The sequence below is a fragment of the Polypterus senegalus genome, chromosome 7 (assembly GCF_016835505.1).
Source record: "Polypterus senegalus isolate Bchr_013 chromosome 7, ASM1683550v1, whole genome shotgun sequence".
Classification (NCBI taxonomy): domain Eukaryota; kingdom Metazoa; phylum Chordata; class Cladistia; order Polypteriformes; family Polypteridae; genus Polypterus; species Polypterus senegalus.
In genome coordinates, this window is record NC_053160.1 from 122,323,366 (window position 1) to 122,343,536 (window position 20,171).

Below are 20,171 nucleotides of genomic sequence, written 5' to 3' on the forward strand. Positions count from 1 at the left end.
CCGGGGTTTATTTCCTGCCTTGCGCCCTGTGTTGGCTGGGATTGGCTCCAGCAGACCCTTGTGACCCTGTAGTTAGGATATAGCGGGTTGGTTAATGGATGGATGAATTATGACTTCTCAGAATTAAGCACTCATGAACAAATGTATACCAAGAGCACTGCAGGATTGAATGACCTACTCAAGTAATTTGGGAACAGGCTAGCAGTGCCAGGAATAAAGAAAAAAGGTTACATGCTCCAAAAGCATATTGTGGAAAATTGAAATTATGAAGACTAAGTTGAGTTTTCTATAAACATTATAACAATGTTTTCAATTACTGAGGCCTGTAACTGTTGTGGAAGTGAGCCTAAACTAGTATTTTCAACTTTCATGAGCTCTGGCTTTCTACTACCTTTACTTAAAACATTTTTTGAAAAGGGATCTTTTAGACTCGCATTTTGTTTTTTGTTGTTTATGATTTTGTTAAAAGTCATTCTGCTGTTTCAGGGTTGTAATAAGAGTGCTAAATTTGATAAATTCGTGCTCAAGTTAAAATTTATTGCCACAGACAAACATCATGGCAGAAATTTTCACATCTTAAAGACCGGTATGACTAGAACATGTAAATCCATCATAAACTGTTAGTTCAAATTTCTAATCCATTATAGTCCTTTTTCTTGTATTATGTACACATGCATGTTTTTCTCACATTATGATTTTACGAGTAAGAAAGTTTCACACCCTTTGTAGAGTTTGCATGTTCTCACCTTGTATTATGAATGGTTTTTCCCTCACATCCCAAAGACTTGCATGTTAGATTGAATGGTGACAATAAAGTGACCCCTTGAGAGAGAAAGTTTGCCCTTTGCTGGCCTGGCACACGTTCCAAGGTTGGTACTCCACATAGTGCCTGATGTTTTTTGAATAACAACGGATGGATAGATAATTGGATTAAGCAGCTCCAAAAATTAATGAAGTGAATGACTGCAAGTCTTTTTATACAAGTTCATCAAAATTATAGCCATAGGTTAAATGTTTAACATACCATGTAGTTAAAACAGACATGCAACAATTTTTATTCTCACTTTACTTGAATACAGTTAATGACCTAGTGATTGCCAATGTGCATTATTATCTTCAAGGTAGTATTAAGTTATTATACATGCTTGAATCCAGCCAGTAAGGTAGCATTCATTCAAGGTGACATCACTGCCTCAAGTCATTGCTTGTGAAGTTACAAATAGTGCTTACATTGTGACCTATTAAAAGTACATATTGAAATTTTCTTAGAAACAAAACTTGAAAACCATTTTCAAAAGCTGTTCAATTTTTCAGATAAATCCTGTCAGTCTTTCTATATGGCCCTTGAAGAGGAGTTTTTGTTTTTTAATTTTCCAAATAATGGAATTGTCAAGGTTGTTTAAATGATTGTTCTTATTCTTGTGTAGCCTTGAAATATGAAGCCTCCAAAAAAAGAGATTATTTTCATTGCTTCTAATTATTTATTCCATAGAAATAGATAAAGAAAATCATTTAAAAATTAATAAATTAGTTACTCATTAGCAATTTCTAAGTCACATCCTATCTTTAAATTACAAAACTTTATTTTATGGACGCATTTTATGTATTACAATACATTCCTTATGTAGTTTGACATTTTCTTTTAGCCTTTTTTCAAATTTCAAATTCAGCATATTTTAGAATGGAGCTAGAGCCCTTCCTGACGGCAGTGGGCACAAGGAGGGAACAATCCCTGTCTGCGACAACAACCATCATAGGGCACACTCATGCACTCACCCCCACTCGCTCATACGGTGGTATTTAAAATCAGGAGAAACTTTGGGAACCTCAAAAAAAGCCTCCTGGGCAAGTGCACAAAGTACAAGTTGCACACAAATAACATTCAGGCCAGAATTTGATGTAAGGTAGCGAGACAGAAGGATTAGTCTGCAGGGCATTGTGTTACACTACTTATGCCTGGACCATAAGAATTAGTGCTGTGAAATGGGGAATGGCTTACCAGAGGACATATGTAGAGCCTCTTTTATGGCCAGTGAGGCTAGGCAGGAGCAAGTAAAAGGAGAAAGAATTAAATACTTGGAGAACACCAAGGTAAAAAAAGGGACTGGCAACAAAAAAGTTGTTTCCACAGACTGTCATGGAATCACACACACAAAACTGAGATAAAGTGAGTAACCCGGTAAAGGCAGAAACTTGCTTTCTCAAATAACCCTGTCTACATGTATGAGTCCATTTATTAAGTTTACCTTTGGCAAAAGTCTCTGATGCCATTAAACTAAGCAACATCAAATGCCCTCTTTGGCTGTCTTGAATCCAAAAACAGGCACGGAGCTTGTGTCTCACAATCAATGTAGGGAACAATATTAATTTTCAAAGTTACTTAGTTACTTTACTCTTACTTACAAAAAAGCTACTATATATGTTATATATTTACTTGTTATAAAATGTAATACGTTATAAACAGTGTGGTACTTTTGTGTTTCTTTTTCTTAATTTGTATAAAAAAGAAGACTGACCTCCATTTGTTATTAAATCATAAGCCCATATATGAACCTTCATGAAACTGACCAATAATTGAATCAAACATGATAATATTCTTGTGTTTTATTAATACCTTTTAGTCCTTCATGTGTTTTGCGATGTAAATGATATGCATCTCCTTTTTTCAACCCTGACCTGAACCAGCAACAATTCATGAATTCAACAATATGAATACTGACCACTGTGTCACCCAATCATACTGTTTCAACATATTTATGGCAAATAGCTGGATGAGAACTAAATTAACACTTTAATAATATGTGTCTGTTACTACATTGTATGCAGCACTCCTGTTTCTGCTTGGCTATGTGATTGAGCCCTGCAAACGACCAGCATATTGGTGCATGTGCTTCATACCTTACATCCAGTGCTGCTGGGATAATAAATAACAATGCAGTTATTTTTACTTCAATAAAATGAGTAACCTATTACTTATGTTTAACATATTACTCTAAAAATTAAACAGACTACTTAATGCACAATACTTTTAATGTGTCATCCTCAACTCTGCTACCGACATTGTGCTGCTGAGCTTAACACATGTTCAGTTCATCAACGTAAATTGAGTGATTTTTTTAAATATTGCAACCAATTATTTAAAGCAGGAGAAGAAATAATGTGACTGATTGAGCATGTGCCTCTGAAAATGTACTTTTGTGGTACTTCTGTATTTTGTACAAAGTAAAGACAACAACAGACGTGAAAGCACTATAAAATACTTAAGTGAACCCCAGGTAAGGTTTTACATGGTGAAATAACCGGTTATTGGCAGAGAAATTTGCATGTGTTAACCTGGTTTGTCAGAGACCAATATCTCTGTTTCTCTAGCAGGAATAGTACTGTATTTACAGTACTTTTTGGGAACTATATTTCAGTATGTGTTTGTGATGAATAACTAGCTTTGTTTCCTATACTGTTTTTATTTTTTCTCTTTGTGCTCCTGGTAATCATATTAGGTAAACTGGTGATGGTAGTCCCTACTGGGATGGGATGAATTTCTTGTTCTTATCAAAAACTTTAGTGTTCTTCTTATGTACTGGCTAAAAAACTTCACTTAAAAGTTTTCTTAAATATTTATTGTGTGGCTATTGTGATGGCTAGTTGCATTCCTATTTTACAGATGAATTCTTTTTTTATCAAGCACATTCTTCAGTTATGATTTGGGGGGTTCCTGTAATGGTAATGTTTGTCTTCCTATTGTTTTCAAGGCTGCAATAGGTCCTGTTGCATTGGATACAGCTAGAGAAAAACATGATGTGCAGCTGGAGGCATATGGTATGGATATTCTTACTGTGGCATTTTTATCAATCCTTATCACCGCACCAATAGGAGCTCTGGCTATTGGCTTGGCTGGACCAAGACTCTTACAAAAACCTAAAGTAGTGCAGCAGGATAATGAACATGCAGGTGAGCACGGACAAGTTAAGATACTCAGTTTTTCCTATTTCTCTCAATTTAAAAATTGTACAGTATTTCTATACTCTTCATATTATTTTTTAGCAAAGGGTTTTTAGATTCTTCTGGTGCAGAGTGTTTTTAAGGTGAAAGGTTTAAACATATTGTAAAGTATTGTCAAAGATGAGACAATAGAGTCGAGAAAAAGGTTTGGTGCAGCCACCCATATGATTTTCCTGACTGTGAAAGAGTTAAATTAGGAGTACATTGTGTACAGATATGAGTCCAACACAGAACTGCCTTAAGGAGGCAAAGATGGCAGTTTTAAGGGAGAGCAGCGGAAGTGAAGTCATTGGGGCTGGAACCGGAAAGTGAGGTCATTGGACACAGGCGAAATTTCCCATAATCGGTGTGCAGTTGAAAGAGATTAAGGGTCAGTACACTCCGCCACCCAGTGGTCTGTTGTGGAATTACCCTTATTCATGCCCTTTAGCTGCCTCCCATGCGCATGTGTGCAACAGTATATAATTATACAAATTAAAGGTATTTTAAGGTAAGGTATACAGTTGTACAAAGGATTAATTTCCAGCTGCTCCCTTTTTTCCTTTAGTTAATCATTTTGCTCTTGCTATAATTGTGACCTTAGTAGATAGAGATTATATGTCTGCAGTGTTCCTAGAGATATGTAATTTGCAGCCTTGAGTCACTGATTAACAAATTAGTCTAAGTAGAACAGCACTTAAAAAAATACTAATACATAAACAAAAGCTGTCAATAAAAGTATGCAGAACTTGTCCTGAACAAGGGATACCAGGAACTTAATAACACCTTGAGTCATGGCTGATTATGGTGTTTGCCACCATGTGCCTGCTGACTGGATGACCGCATGTTGCCTGATTGGCTGTTAAACACTACAAGGAGCCGCTGTGTCATCTTGCCACCTGCAAGGCCACAGCAAGCACTGAAATGCAATGGCATCCAGAAAACAAACATATATAGCACAAATTAATGCAGACTTTACATCTGGGAAAAAGAAACAAGATGGTGCTTGTATAGGAGGGTAAAAATTACCCTTTAGATTTAGTTAGACTTGCTTATTTGTACATCAGCTTAATCTCTCTCTCTCTCTCTCTCATATATGCTTCATAGTTGTCCCCCCAGTGACAAAGTGGGGATATTCCGAAATCTCTGACTAGGAACAATACATTTAAGAGTTTGTGTTGTTGGATGATAGGCCTTGCATTGAATGTCAGTTTAAATTACACACAAGTTGACTTTATCTGCAGTTTGCATACATGTACCTAATTCTGGTTTCAAAAAATTTCCAAAATGGAAGAGTTTTCACAAATAAACACTAAGTTAATGTATTGCTGGTTTGTGAAAAGATGTTTATTCCATGAGGCAGATTGCTAAAAAAAACTGAAGGTTTTATAAAACGGTTTCAAAACGGAACACAATTTTGGTATGCTGGCCTAAGAGTTAGTGTTGAGAAGAACAAGCCATATGGTAAACCTGGCAAATAAAAAGAAAAGGTTAAAATGGCTACAAATGTGGAATTCACAATCTCCGTTCTTTTGCCCATTTTAACCTATTCTTTTCACTGTTATACTGCTATTTAGTGTGAATTAAACGAAGAAGCCAATTGAGGACCTGTAAGGCATCTTGTTTCTCAAGCTACAAACTCTGACGTACTTCTCCTTTTAATGGAGTTTTGCCTTTGACCCTTCCCCTTCTTTTTCTATCCTAGTTATATCCAGTTAGCCCTCTAATCTCAAAATAGTAGTGGATACCATTGTATGAAGTTTTCCGCAGAGCACAGGCCAAAACTCTATCTTAGATTGAGAGAGAGAGAGTTACGAGTAGAAGGACAGGCAAAAGACACCCAACAAATTGCTTAATGAAATTTAAGTATCAACCATCATAATACACAGTTTTGTAGCACAGTTGACTCAGTTTGAACACAATTAAAATATATTTAAAATTATGCACAAAAAACATTAAAGAGGCTTACCCATATTATTCAATACTTTATGGCCAAACGATCTGCTAAACTTCTGTACTGTAATGCTGTAATCTTCAGCTTTGATAAAGTATAGTTAAGCCATGGTAAATGGCTAAGGATTCTGGAGGCAGTAAGTTCATGGCCACAGCAGGTGACTGGGAGAAGTAAGCCCATCTCAAGAATCAGCTTAGATGACCAGAGAAAATTGTCATAAGGACCTCCAAAGAGAATTCATCATTGTCTGGTTAGAAAGCACAATGCAGATAGCCCTTGTTAAATTGACTGTGGATTTACAGGAAAAGATAGAAACTTAAGAAGTATCAGCTTCTCAAAAGAAGAGGTGAAGTGTATGAAATGTGCTAGTGGAGGTTGGCAGCAGGGATTTCCTGGGACAGTCAGTCTCTAAGAGTTTCTATCTATGGATCAACTTGAAGGAAGTCGGAAAACAGTCTGAAAGATCAAGTAGAAATGGCCTCCTGGTGGACGGGGTTCAAAAGAAATGAATGGGTCAAAGTCGGCCAGGTTGAGGAAGGAGACAAAAACAGAGCTGATAAAGACAAAGCACCTTGCATAAAATCAAAAGGGCACAAAAGAATAAAATCACAGATGAAGATCACTAAATACAAGCTGTTATCAAACATTAAACATCAAATAATAGATTAATACATGAAGCTCAAGAGTTTGAATTAAAACAAGACAAAATAAGCAGTAATATAAAAATGTAAATTGAGTAGATTTGTGTGACTGAGGGAGCAGCTGCAGGATGCCGGTTTTACTGTAGAGCATTTCTGAGATGCCCTGTGCTAATCGATGAAACATGAAGGTTTGAAGGCAGCTACTCCATGAAGCTGTGCTGTAGTGAGTGAGTGTTTCTAAAGATGTAGGAGTGATTGCCATGCTAATCACCTCACAGTAGGTGCAGACACAAAGTGCTCTTAGGGCAGCCAATTGTGATGACCTCATCACATTTTACAGGAATTTCACTGCCTTCCATTTCTAAAGCCTGTTTTAGAGATGAGTAACAGTTATTTGTACCAATTATGATTGAGAAATGTATAGGCAGATAAACAAGGCAAAGAGGACAGTGGCAAAGCAAAGGCACTGGCTTTGGAAAAGGTGTATGAAAAACTGGAGCCACAAGTGAGAGAGAGACTTATTTTAGAATAATAACCTGGGAAGGATTTTAGTCAAGTAAAGCAGATGAAAGCCAGAGTATGGTTTTGAGTGATCATGATAGGATCAAGAATAGATGGACAGGCATCATTTGAAAATCTGTTGAACAGAAAACATCCAAGGATAATAATTGGGGATGGAGTCCCAAATAAAGGGTTAGTACCAAGAAGAAGGTGAACAATGCAGCTGGGTGGTCTATTTACTATTTTTACAAGCTAATGTTCAAGAACTGTTTTCTGACCCAAGGAAATGCAGCTCAATAGCAGGTACAGTATTCTTTAATAAAGAGTAGCAAGATCCAAAATCTTTCATATTAAGCCAATTAAACTTTATCAGAATTTCTTAGTAACATGCAATTAAACAAAATAAAAGGAATAAATGACTGCTAGGCATATTTATTGGTTTTGTGTTACAGATTCTCCAGGACTGAGTGGCAAAACTGCACAGGAACTGGAACAGTCTAATGGAGCTGAAGGTCCACTCTGAACTTGCACTGACTAGTGATCACATCTGTTTCATATGTGAATTAATGAACTTTTCACTCTGAATTACATTTATAACAGCATCACGTTTTTCAGATATCGAAAGTATGTTTTTAAGCAAAACCAATTAAGATTCTTCTGGCTTCAACTATAAAGAATTTTTTCAGTATTAAGCAGGCAGAAAAATTACTTTTCCTGTTCTAAAAGTTCCTACTTTAGTCCAAAGATTCTTTTAGGCTCATGGGTGAGAGAGAACTGCTTTGATGCGAGTGAGTCTCAGGAGAAATCAATGATGAGTTCACTTTATTGTACTTTTGAATGTTGGAACAGGCCATGACCCCCATTTTCCCTGAAATATGCCAAGCTGGACATGATAAATAGACAGATGATCTATCATAATTTCATTTTTTTAAATATTTTTCATTTTGATGAAAACTCACAGTTGTAGACATTCAAACTACAGTAAGTAAATTGTATAAAATTTGTGGTCAAATGGATCTCAATGATGTTGCATTAAGGAGTGATATTTTAGTCTACTGAAAATTTTTTAAATCATGTTTTGGGAAGTATATAATTAAATATTCTTAATTTGGGTCATAGGTGATCCATTTAATGTCAGTTAAGAAGCCCAAAACAAACCCTGATGTAACATGGTACAGTGGCTTTTTGAGCACCACCCCCTTGTGGAGCTAATCAAATTTTATATGTTTGATGAAATTTAGTAACCTTTGCATTATACATCAGTCATGATGTGTGACATGCCCAGTCATTTATGTCTTTCTAAACATACCCATTTCAAGATGTACCACGCCCTTAATTCATATGAAACATACACTACGGTTAAATTAGGGAGGTGTTACGCTTGAGTAATGCCAACTATTGAGTAGATGTGTTTGTAGTGGATAGGTCATGTAGGATGACTATCAAAAAAGGTAGTGAGGTACAGTGCTGTGAGCCACAGCCAGTCCTGTCTCAGAGTGTGTCAGACTTTCTGATGTGTAAATGATCTGATGTAAACATACGATTTAATTGGCTGTTTAGCACAGCTCCCTAAACACAGATTTACAGAGGTCTGCAGCTAGACCTTCACCTCCTTTTTCAATGGAGAGGTAGGTCAAAATGTCAGAAGTCCAGTTTAAGCTTTCCTGGCATATTGCATTGTATGTTTTACATTTTTTTGTTATTTCACATGTTGGGGCTTCATATAAAAATAAACCTGCCACTACATGAACAGATTTGAGGGTGTTTAATCTTAAAAACAAGTCAGGTAAAATTGTGGCAAAAGAAGTCCATTCCATTCTTTTAGTGGTAGTTATTGGCTTTTAATTAAGGACATGGCTGAAACGAAAACCTGCAGCCCCTGTGACCAACTGGGATCTCACTTTGACAACTCTGGTTTAAGGTTTTTGACACAAGGTGAATTTTCTTTGCAAATCATTTATACCTTAAAAATATCATGGGCAGTGGTGTCAGTGATTACAAGAGGTGTGTTGTGTCACAAATATTTAAAACAATTGTGTTAAAAAATCCTCTGTAGTGAGATGTTTTTTCAGAAGAGGATGATTTGAAAAACTGTGAAAGCTTAAAAATGCTGTAAACGTATCTTTAGATAGATAGGAATTATTGAGCAAACCCAGGTTGTCAGAATAGGTGCCCAAAAAAGTGGGTCTGTCTATCTATCTATCATCCCCTGTCTCTAATTGATTAACTATCGTCACCCCTTCACCACCTAACCACTAATATGTGCTGAGCATACTGGCACAATAATGGCTGTCTTTGCATCATTCAGGTGGATACTGCCCATTAGTGGTGGTTGAAGTGAATCCCTACTCACTGCGTAAAGCACTTTCAGTAGCGAGAAAAGCTATAAATGGAAAGAATTATTTTGATCATTATCTATATTTTTATTATACAAGTTAAGTTGGCTTTTACAACATGCATCACCCTTATATTGCATTTGTGATTAATAATTTGTGGTTGTTTAATTATGCACATTTGCCATCTCAGACTTTGGTACCCCACAGAAATACTGCAGTTCTGCATATATGTCTCTCAGTTTTGCAAATACTTCTTTTATTTTGCCTGTTACCTATCGATTGCCTGTGAGAAGCATGTCCACTGTTATTTATTCCCCAGTTTTTCAAAAATACATAGATGTAAAACTTGACATACTTCAGGGAACGAGTGTACTCTTTTGTTTTCATTCTGCCTGTTCTCACTTAAGACGGCGTGCTTTGCACCACATACAGAAAAGCCTTTTTTTCTGTAACAATGATGACCCTTTGTAAAACTAAACAGAAAACATGCGGACAGTGGGTCAAACTGTAATTGTGCTAAAATAATAAACTGATTTTGTAAATAAAGAATTACTTTTATGTCAATAGCCTGAATTATTTGTATGAGTTTAACCCTGAGGTTCTCTCAGGCTTGTAATTCTTTTAAAAATGGTTAAGTCAGAGTGTCTTATTGGACAAGCTGTTATGTTCCGATGTACAGCATTAAGCACAAGTAACACTTGGGGGTTTGCCATCTATTGGATAAAATAACATCATACTGCCAAAAAATAATGAATATTTTTATGTGCTTTGCCATGCTATGGTAACTTATCAATATTCATGGTTGGGGTGGAACCTTCAACCAAAATATACTTAGACATATAACCAAAAAGCTGTAAAGCCAGTTTTAGAACAAAGTGAAACTGAATCATTAGTTGAATCAATGATAATGTGAATTAGTTATTAGACATTACAACGAAACTAATACATATGGCACTGAAGACCAGCTAGTTAAATGAGATCAATAATTATTAATTACTAGCAAAATACCCGCGCTTCGCAGCGGAGAAGTAGTGTATTAAAGATGTTATGAAAAAGAAAAGGAAACATTTTGAAAATAACATAACCTGATTGTCAATGTAATTGTTTTGTCACTGTTATGAGTGTTGCTGTTGATTACCATTATTTCTTTCAATCAGGTTCATATTTGAAGGACGTGTTATGAAGTTACATTCCGTGTTTGTCAACCGTTGTAAAGATAACAGGTTTCATTCACCGAAGTGTTCACTGCACAAATCGCTACTTGTGAATGTAAGATGTTTAACAGGCATTCCCGGTATTAACTTGTGCTAAACGTACCATGGTGTGACGTAAGGGTAGCTAACTGTAAAAAGGCAAGGAGGCGCGTATTTTGAACGAAAAGGGAGAAGACAGCAAAGGAGCGGAAAAGTGAGAAGGAAAACTGTTTAAATAAAGAGCTAGGAAGGTAAATGGAAAGAAGCAGCCAGCGGTAAAGCAAGGAAGACTTCGTAATAAGAATGGTTCAGTGCACGTAGAAGGAGTAACAATAAGATTGTTAAGCCTTATGATAATGTTCCCGCATGGAGGATTTAGACAGACGCACTGGGAGAAGTATAATCTGAACCTCTCTACAGTTTCGTTTATTTTCGGGTTGTAATGTTCATCAAATTTACGTATCATCTGGTCTAGTGATGGACGGTGCATTTCACACCTAGGCCTTCGATAGTGCTCCATCTGAATCAACCTGCCCCTCAAAAACTAATTTAGGGTTATAAAAAACATCTTAATATGCAGAAATACAGTATAAAGAGCTGCTGCATCGCAGATAGATAACTGTAGCCACAATAAATGCCTTTATTGAATAGACAAACCAGGGGTGAATAAGTTCCTTTCTACTGCAGCTACAGCCGTGACACACATAAAAAGCATCAATAATAACTCATAAACTTGCAATATTATTTAGGAAAAGTACAACATTTTACTCACCAAAAATGTGGATTATTTGTAAACAAAATCCATCCTCCTCTCTTTCCTCATAACAGTTCAATTACTCTGTCATACAGATTATCCGTGCACTTCAGTTCCCTCAAAAAGTCCCTTTCTATCTTTAGCGAAGCTAATGCTGAAAGTCGAACCTGCCCTGTCGTATTTCTGGCATAAGTTTTAGTTCACTTTAGGGCTGAAAATGTCCGCTCGACAGAAGCAGTGTACACGGGAATGGTCACCGCCAAATATACCAATGTGTACAGCTGCCCCATGCTCTCATTCAGATTTTTCTGATGAAGGAAGTCAAGGAGATCAGTGGGAGATTTTCCTGCAAAATCATCCATAGCATACATTACAGTCAGTTATGTTTTTAGCCGAGACAGATCAAAAACTGCTCTATGGTTCTTGTGTTAAACTGGAGAAAGCTGCATGCGGGAAATTTTTCTTGTATTCCCGAAACTTCTGGGGGGCGAGGAGCGTGACAAACATCAGTTTATCGTGGTCTTGAAATCTGGTCTGTGTCTGGCAAATAATATTGTCCAGAATTCTGCCATGGAGTTGACAGCAGTGCGAGCGAGGCATCTTGCGCTTGGAGCGCCTGCGGAGCGTTCAGTGGCCTCGTAGAGTTCCTCATATCGGCTTCTATCCAAACAATGGGTCTGAATACGGTAACATTGCCGTACCCCTGCTAGAGGGCCTACTGACACCCACTCAAAATCTGATTGGTTGAAGCAACAGTTTAATCGACATTTATTCTGTGTTAGAGGGCCTGCACAACGGATTGTGAAGGCCTCTCTGCCTGGCAAAAAATGATGGCTGAAATGTAATTGGTTAAATGCTTTAATACGAAAATACATGTCTGGAAGCAGCACAACCATCGGAAAAGCTATGGAAGGAAGCGGACAGACTATTTGGAATTATTTAATAAGTATTCATGGACAAAATATAATTAACATCAGTTTGTGATTCAGATATTTTTTTAGGCCAGCAGAGAAGGCATGACTTCGCCAGGTCTTTAGCATCGAGGCTTTATACCCTGCATCTTCTCATTAAACCTGTATCTCACGAATATCTTGTACGATCCTGCAATGTCCACGGCTTTATTTAATTTTAGCTCAGACCCGGCAGTTAAAAGTTTCTTTCGCACTTTCGCTGAGGGAGGGTTTCCACAGTAGCTGTACTTATGAATATGCTAAGCACAGTCCTTCACCCACAAATATTTACCTTATATGGGCAGGCACTCAATTACATGGGAGGCGTGATGATGTGAGACGCAACTCCACCTCACACGACGACCAAGCTGCTGGCTATTACAGTTTATGGAAGAAAGTAGGTTCCAGTTATGACCGTTACACGTAGAATTTCGAAATGAAACCTGCCTAACTTTTGTAAGTGAGCTGTAAGGAATGAGCCTGCCAAATTTCAGCCTTCTACCTACACAGGAAGTTGGAGAATTAGTGACGTTAGAAAGTTCAATATGGCAGCTGACAGTGGCGTCATACCACTGAAATAAGTACGTACATTGGTTTCGGTTAGCGCAGGGAAGTTGCCTACCAAATTTCGTGAAGATGGGGCCATGAATAAGAAAGTTCAACATGGCGGACGTTGTTGACTGTTATGACTGCTACGCGTAGAATTTCGAAATGAAACCTGCTTAACTTTTGTAAGTAAGCTGTAAGGAATAAGCCTGCCAAATTTCAGCCTTCTACCTACACGGGAAGTTGGAGAATTAGTGATGAGTGAGTGAGTGAGTGAGTGAGTGAGAGTGAGTGAGGGCTTTGCCTTTTATTAGTATAGATCTCTAAATGTGAATCAGGTTGGGGTTGGGTTCGAGAACCACTGGTCTAAACAATCAGTATAAGCAATTAAAAAGGCAAATAAAATGTTAGGTTATCTTGTAAAAAATGTTAAATTTAAACAAAGGGAGATTATGCTCAGCCTGTATAATGCACAAATGAGACCATCTCTTGAGTACCAGGCAGTTGTTGTCACCACACTATACAAAAGACATGAAACTGTGTTGTGAAATGCAACCCAAGTGCATTCCAGGACTAAAGAGGAAGTCTTACTTTGACAGGTTCAGGGAAGTAAATATCTTTAATCGCAGGTAGAAGTGACTACTTGGGGACCTAAGTCAGTTCTTCAGAATTCTCACAAGCATTGATATAGATGACCCAAGGGAATTCTTAGAAATTAATAGCAGATTATGTACTTTAGGGTGACGGTGAAAGTTAATGGGAAGTGTATTTAAGACTGTAGCCAGGAAGCACTACTACTGAGTCATTTAGTTGAAGCAGGAACCTTAAAAGCATTTAGAAAGTATCTGGATGAAATGTTGGGGCAGCACAGCTAATAGCTAACTAACTAATCTTGATGGACTGAATGGTCTCCTTTCATTTGTCTGACTTCTAAGGTAATTCTCTCTCCACTGGATTACTTAAACAGTCCCACGTAGTTTGCCTCAACATCATTTTGTAGGGTTTTTTCAGCCTCCAGTGTCCCCTTCACTGTCCAGAAATGCATCAATTCTTGTTGTACAATTAATTTATAAAATAGCATAAGAAACACTACGCTGCTATCTGGCATGTCTAGATGTGGTAGGGCTGCAGAAATACGGGTATATGCATACTTAACTTTAGCATACAGTAGGTGTAAAGTCTTAATTTCTTGGACTGAGAACTTAACACAGTAGGTAGTGTGGTAGAAAATTATATGTATTAATTCAAGAAAGAAACTGATCCTCTGCTAGGACAAGTTTGATAAAACCTGTTCAAGTCCGAAAACAGACAGGAGAAAAGTTATCCATTGTGTCTTTAATTTATTCTTAAGCAAATGATTGAAGAGGGAACATTCATCACAGTAGTCTGTTACAAAATGATTAGAATAGTCAGAAAAATAAAGAACTGAATTTACATAACAGTGGTGATTAATACATATATTTACTTTGATTGGTTTGTTGGCCACACCCGAATGACTTATTAAAATAAGTCTTATTTTATTAAAATACTCTTGATCTTCTCATATCTTTTAGGTTTAGCCATCTCCTTGAAATTGCTGTGTGACAGCTGTCCAGTCTTGATGTTTACAGGACATCTGCTGCTCTCTTAGTCATCCCCTGGTAACATTTTGTGTATGACATCTACCTTCCTCTGGTACATCCTTGTGCCTTTGTTTGCTTAACTGTTTCGGGGATAACTTCGTGACATAACTAAAACAAATACTTATATTTCATTATGCACAGCAAGCCACAATGCTTTACTACTGTGACTTCTAAATTATTCTTTCACAGCAGGCATAAGGAGAGAGTTTAGACAAGAGACACATGCATGATGAAGGTCACCAGAGATAACCAAGAACGCTATGCTGTGCTACATCTGAAGTCTGGCAGTAACAGAGTAGGGTGTCCGGCCGATACGATGAACAGTCTTTAGCCATTTAAAACAAAAATGGTTGCTATGCTAAGTGGGGAAGTTTTACAAAATTTCTGTTGTCAGAGTATCCAACTTGTACTGCAGTTTGTCAGGAGACAGGGTAGGGGTAAGACATTGCAGAAGGTTTCACAGTACTGTATTCTTTGCTTTATCACTAGAATTTCTTATAAGAAATTAACTAACCCTGCAGGGACTGTTGTAAATAAAAATCTTAGAATGTCATTGTAACCCTTTTGCCCTCACTCCCTGGACTAGCCAGCACAAAGTAATCACCCTTGAGTACCAAAAGAAGGATAAGTAAAAAATATTTCAGCTGTAAGCCCTTCATAGCTGCCTTACCTGTCACAGTACTTGTTGCACTACTTTATCTATTACTGTGTACAGTTTAGCTATAGACACTTATGACATTTACAGTTATCACAAGACTTTTACACAACTAGAAAATGAAAACTGTCCAATAAATAACAGTGACTGGGCGCAAGTCCTGGACCCAGGATGCTGGACCTGTGAGGTGCCACCCACTGGATTTGTGCATTTTTGAAATTGTTTGATTGCAAAATACTTCTGCAGTTTAAAGTTGCTATTCTTACACCTTATTTTTGACTCATTTTGTGATTTGTCCAGATACATTGAGATAGCCTTGTTCTCATGCCTGACTCTTGAGTTCCATATTAGTAACAATCGCCTGCAATGGCTCTTCACACATTGTCAGATCTGGAGTTCACTTTTCCACTCGTTACTTAAGTGCCATTGCAAATGAGCAAATGTTACTGAAAGATTTTGGTTACGGCCTTAACATTAACCCTCATTATGTGTCAGCAGTTAAATATCATAATTAGTTGACTAGACACCAATAACAAAGAAGTATATCCAGGACTTGCATCCATTCATCTTCAAAGTCGAAGTACCTGAAGCCTATGCAAGCAACACTGGGTACAAGGCAAGAACAAGCCCATATCTGGATGTTAGTGGACAGAATCTCACAAAGCCACTGATAAAGGGACAATTTAGAGTTGCCAGTGAAAATGTATTAGAGATATTTGATGTGTCCATTCATACAAGTAGCTGTTGCTTTTTGCGTTTTAATCGCCAAGTCTATATATTTGCATACAGAACAGTGTCCACCGGCATTTAGGACATGCAACACTTGCCCTGTTTGGCTCTGTGCTTCTCAAATTGTACCAGTAGCATTTGTGGATTGTCTCTTTTTATTTTGCACACAAAACATCAGTGGAAACTCATTAAGTGACTGTTGCATTCATCCAAATATAACATTCCCAAATTTCTGTCTTACCTATCTAGTTACGTGAGTTTGGAAATATTATAATAATCTCCAAATTCTCCTGCTAGAAGCTAATACTTTGGGCGGTCACATGAAACTTCTTACTAGTAAGTTCATTTTTGCCAGTTATCATAAGAGAGCCATTATTGGACTAGTTTATTGGCAGACCATAATAATCAGCTTCTTGTGTAGGATATCATCATGAAAAACTGCCTGGGAATCGCAAAAGTCAAAAATGCAGAACATAGATCTAATGTCATCAGCCAGTTTTGGGCACACCTGGATTAGTTTTTGAAAGTTATGGAAATACATTTTCACTTGGTGAATGTGGGAATATTTTCCGTAACAGCACAGGAAATTTCCAGCACTGTTTACTTTTTCTCGTTTTTCAGGTGTTTTGCATGACTGCTAAACTGTTTACATTTTTTCAGGACACATGCAACTCTCAAAATTGAAGGGCCGCACCAACTAATTGACACAGCAGATACTTTTTTGGCTTAACTCAGTGAGACTTCAGGGATTTAGTTTTGTCCCTCTGGTGTGTTGCCTTTCCTTAGGTTAGACGATAAGCCAATGGATGAGATCATCTGAGTATCATATTTAGGTCCCAGGGAGTCACTGCCTATTTCCAGGCGTTTTGCATGAAAGATAGGAAATCAACCCTGCATGGGATGCAAGTCCTGCACAAGGTCCATTCATGCGCACACATGATCCCTTTCGTGTTACTTTGATTAAATTACATTTTATATTTTAAGAGCTTGTATCCTTTTTGCCATTTCTATTTTAGGCAGATGTGGAATTTTTGTATGGAATGGATCTATTTGTAATAATCAGCTTAAAGGAAAACCACTCAAAGATATAGTTGCATCTTTTACCTATCCCCATTATTTGCAGTGATTTCAAAAGCTTGTCCCATGTTTTTCATGGAGAATAAAGATCACAAAATTCCTAATAATCTGGGCTTCAATCAATAATAACAAACAATACGAAAATGTTTCAAATTACTTGTGTCAGAATATCAAAATGTCGGGTACTCTGTCTAGTCATGTGCTCAGTGTCTCAAACATCTAGTTAAAGAATGGTTAAATGAACCACTTCTAGAAAAAACTTTTTTGTAGGAAAGAGTGGAGCATTCAAAGTGGCTTTTGGTTTCTTGTTTGTTTCACTCTGTTTAACTTGTACTTGAGTTGTGTTTTCAGAGCGAGTCAGAGAGGAAAACTGCACAACATCAAGCAGCTCTAAAATGATTCTCTTCCTGGAATGTGAGGTATGGACTGATGAATCGCACCTTTATTAATTTACTTACAAACTAGTTTTAGCTACTGCTCTTCTTCTTCTTTCGGCTGCTCCCGTTAGGGGTCGCCACAGTGGATCATCTTCTTCCATATCTTTCTGTCCTCTGCATCTTGTTCTGTTACACCCATCACCTGCATGTCCTCTCTCACCACATCCATAAACCTTCTCCTAGGCCTTCCTCTTTTTCTCTTCCCTGGCAGCTCCATCCTTAGCATCCTTCTACCAATATACCCAGAATCTTTCCTCTGCACATGTCCAAACCAACGCAATCTCGCATCTCTGACTTTATCTCCCAACCGCCCAACTTGAGCTGACCCTCTAATGTACTCATTTCTAATCCTGTCCATCCTTGTCACCCCCAATGCAAATCTTAGCATCTTTAACTCTGCCATCTCCAGCTCTGTCTCCTGCTTTCTGGTCAGTGCCACCGTCTCTAACTCATATAACATAGCTGGTCTCACTACCATCCTGTAGACCTTCCCTTTCACTCTTGCTGATACCCGTCTGTCCCTATTACTCCTGACACTCTTATCCACCCATTCCACCTTGCCTGCACTCTTTTTTTCACCTCTCTTCCACAATCCCCATTACTCTGTACTGTTGATCCCAAGTATTTAAACTCACCCACCTTTGCCAACTCTACTCCCTGCATCCTCACCATTCCTCTGACCTCCCTCTCATGTATTCTGTCTTGTTCCTACTGACCTTGATTCCTTTCCTCTCCAGAGCATATCTCCACCTCTGCTTGGTCTCCTCAACCTGCTCCCTACTATCACTATAGATCACAATGTCATCAGCAAACATCATAGTCCACGGGGTCTCCTGTTTAATCTCGTCTGTCAACCTGTCCATCACCATTGCAAATAAGAAAGGGCTCAGAGCTGATCCCTGATGTAATCCCACTTCCACCTTGAATGCATCCATCGCTCTTACCACAGACCTCGCCACAGTCTCACTTCCCTTGTACATATCCTGTACAACTCTTAAAGTCATGGCCAAAATTATCGGCACCCCTGGAATTTTCCCAGAAAATGCACCATTTCTCCCAGAAAATTGTTGCAATTACAAATGTTTTGGTATATACTTTTATTTCCTTTATGTGTATTGGAACAACAGAAAAAAACAGAGAAAAAAAGCCAAATCTGACATCATGTCACACAGAACTCCAAAAATGGGCTGGACAAAATTATTGGCACCTTTTCAAAATTGTGGGTAAATTGTTTTATTTGAAGCATATGATGCTCGTTTGAATTTACCTGTGGCAAGAAACAGGATCTGGCAATATAGCAATCACACATGAAGCCAGTTAAAATGGAGAAAAGTTGACTCAACCTTTCTGTTGTGTGTCTGAGTGTGCCACACTAAGCAATGGAGAACAGAAAGAAGAGCAAAGAATTGTCTGAGGACTTGAGAACAAAAATTGTGGAAAAATATCAACAATCTCAAGGCTACAAGTCCATCTCCAGAGATCTTCGTGTTTCTTTATCCACTGTGCGCAACATAATCAAGAAGTTCACAACACATGGCTCTGTAGCTAATCTCCCTGGATGTGGACGGAAGAGAAAAATTGATAAAAGACTGCAACGAAGGATAGTCTGAATGGTGGATAAACATCCCCAATCAACTTCAAAACATCTTTATCCTTTATTACCCTAACCTGCTGCACATCTTTCCCAGCTCGGTCTCTCTGTCTAGCCAATCAGTACAGGTCCTTTTCTCCCTACTTTGTGTCCAACCTGTCATACAACTCATCATACGCCTTTTCTTTAGCCTTCGTCACCTCTCTCTTCACCTTGTGCCTTATCTCCTTGTACTCTTGTCTACATTCTGCATCTCTATAACTATCCCACTTCTTCTTTGCTATCCTCTTCCTCTGTATATTGTCCTGTACTTCCCTATTCCACCACCAGGTTTCCTTTTCTTCTTTCCTCTGTCCAGATGTCACCAAGCACCCTTCCTGCCGTCACCCTTACTACATCTGCTGTAGTTTCCCAACTGTCTGGTAATTCTTCACTACCACCCAGTGCCTGTCTCACTTTCTCCCTAAACTCATCCTTGCAGTCTTTCTTTTTCAATTTCCACCATTTGATCCTTGGCTCTGCCCTCACTCTCTTCTTCTTCTTCTTGATCTCCAACATCATCCTACAGACCACCATTCTCTGCTGCTTAACTACACTTTCCCCTGCCACCACTTTGCAGTCTTCAATCTCTTTCAGATTGACTCTTCTGCATAGGATGTAATCTACCTGTGTGCATCTATCTCCACTCTTGTACGTCACTCTATGTTCCTCCCTCTTCTTAAAATACATATTCACCACAGCCATGTGCATCCTTTTGGCTAAATCCACTACCCTCTGACCTTCTTCATTCCTCTCCTTGACACCATACCTGCCCATCACCTCCTCGTCTCCTCTGTTCCCTTCACCAACATGCCCATTGAAGTCCGCTCCAATCACCACTTTCTGTCCCTTGGGTACACTGTTCATCACTTCATCCAACTCACTCCAAAAATCTTCTTTCTCATCTATTGCACACCCAACTTGCGGGGCATATGCACTAACAACATTCATCATCACACCTCCAGTTTCCAGCTTCATAATCATTACTCTGTCTGACACTCTTTTCACCTCCAGAACACTCTTGACATGCTGTTCCTTCAGAATAACCCCTACTCCATTTCTCCTCCTATCCACACCATGATAGAACAATTTGAATCCACCTCCACCTCCTGATCCGGTATGGAAATTTGTATTGTTGTCAGCATATTTGATTTGGCAAAATTTTACA

The 20,171-nt window shown here is 38.2% G+C and overlaps 1 protein-coding gene across 3 annotated transcripts in view; it reads left to right on the plus strand.

The window, feature by feature from the left end:
• Positions 1-9,334, plus strand: part of LOC120532820 (sodium/hydrogen exchanger 9B2-like) — a 73,785-nt gene extending 64,451 nt beyond the window's left edge. For all 3 annotated transcript variants that reach the window (XM_039759223.1, XM_039759222.1, XM_039759224.1), the window contains 2 exons: positions 3,750-3,948; positions 7,527-9,334. In XM_039759223.1, coding sequence (XP_039615157.1) covers positions 3,750-3,948; positions 7,527-7,597 — 270 coding nt within the window. In that variant the 3' untranslated portion in view covers positions 7,598-9,334. The remainder of the gene's footprint in view (positions 1-3,749; positions 3,949-7,526) is intronic.
• Positions 9,335-20,171: the final 10,837 nt, after the last annotated feature.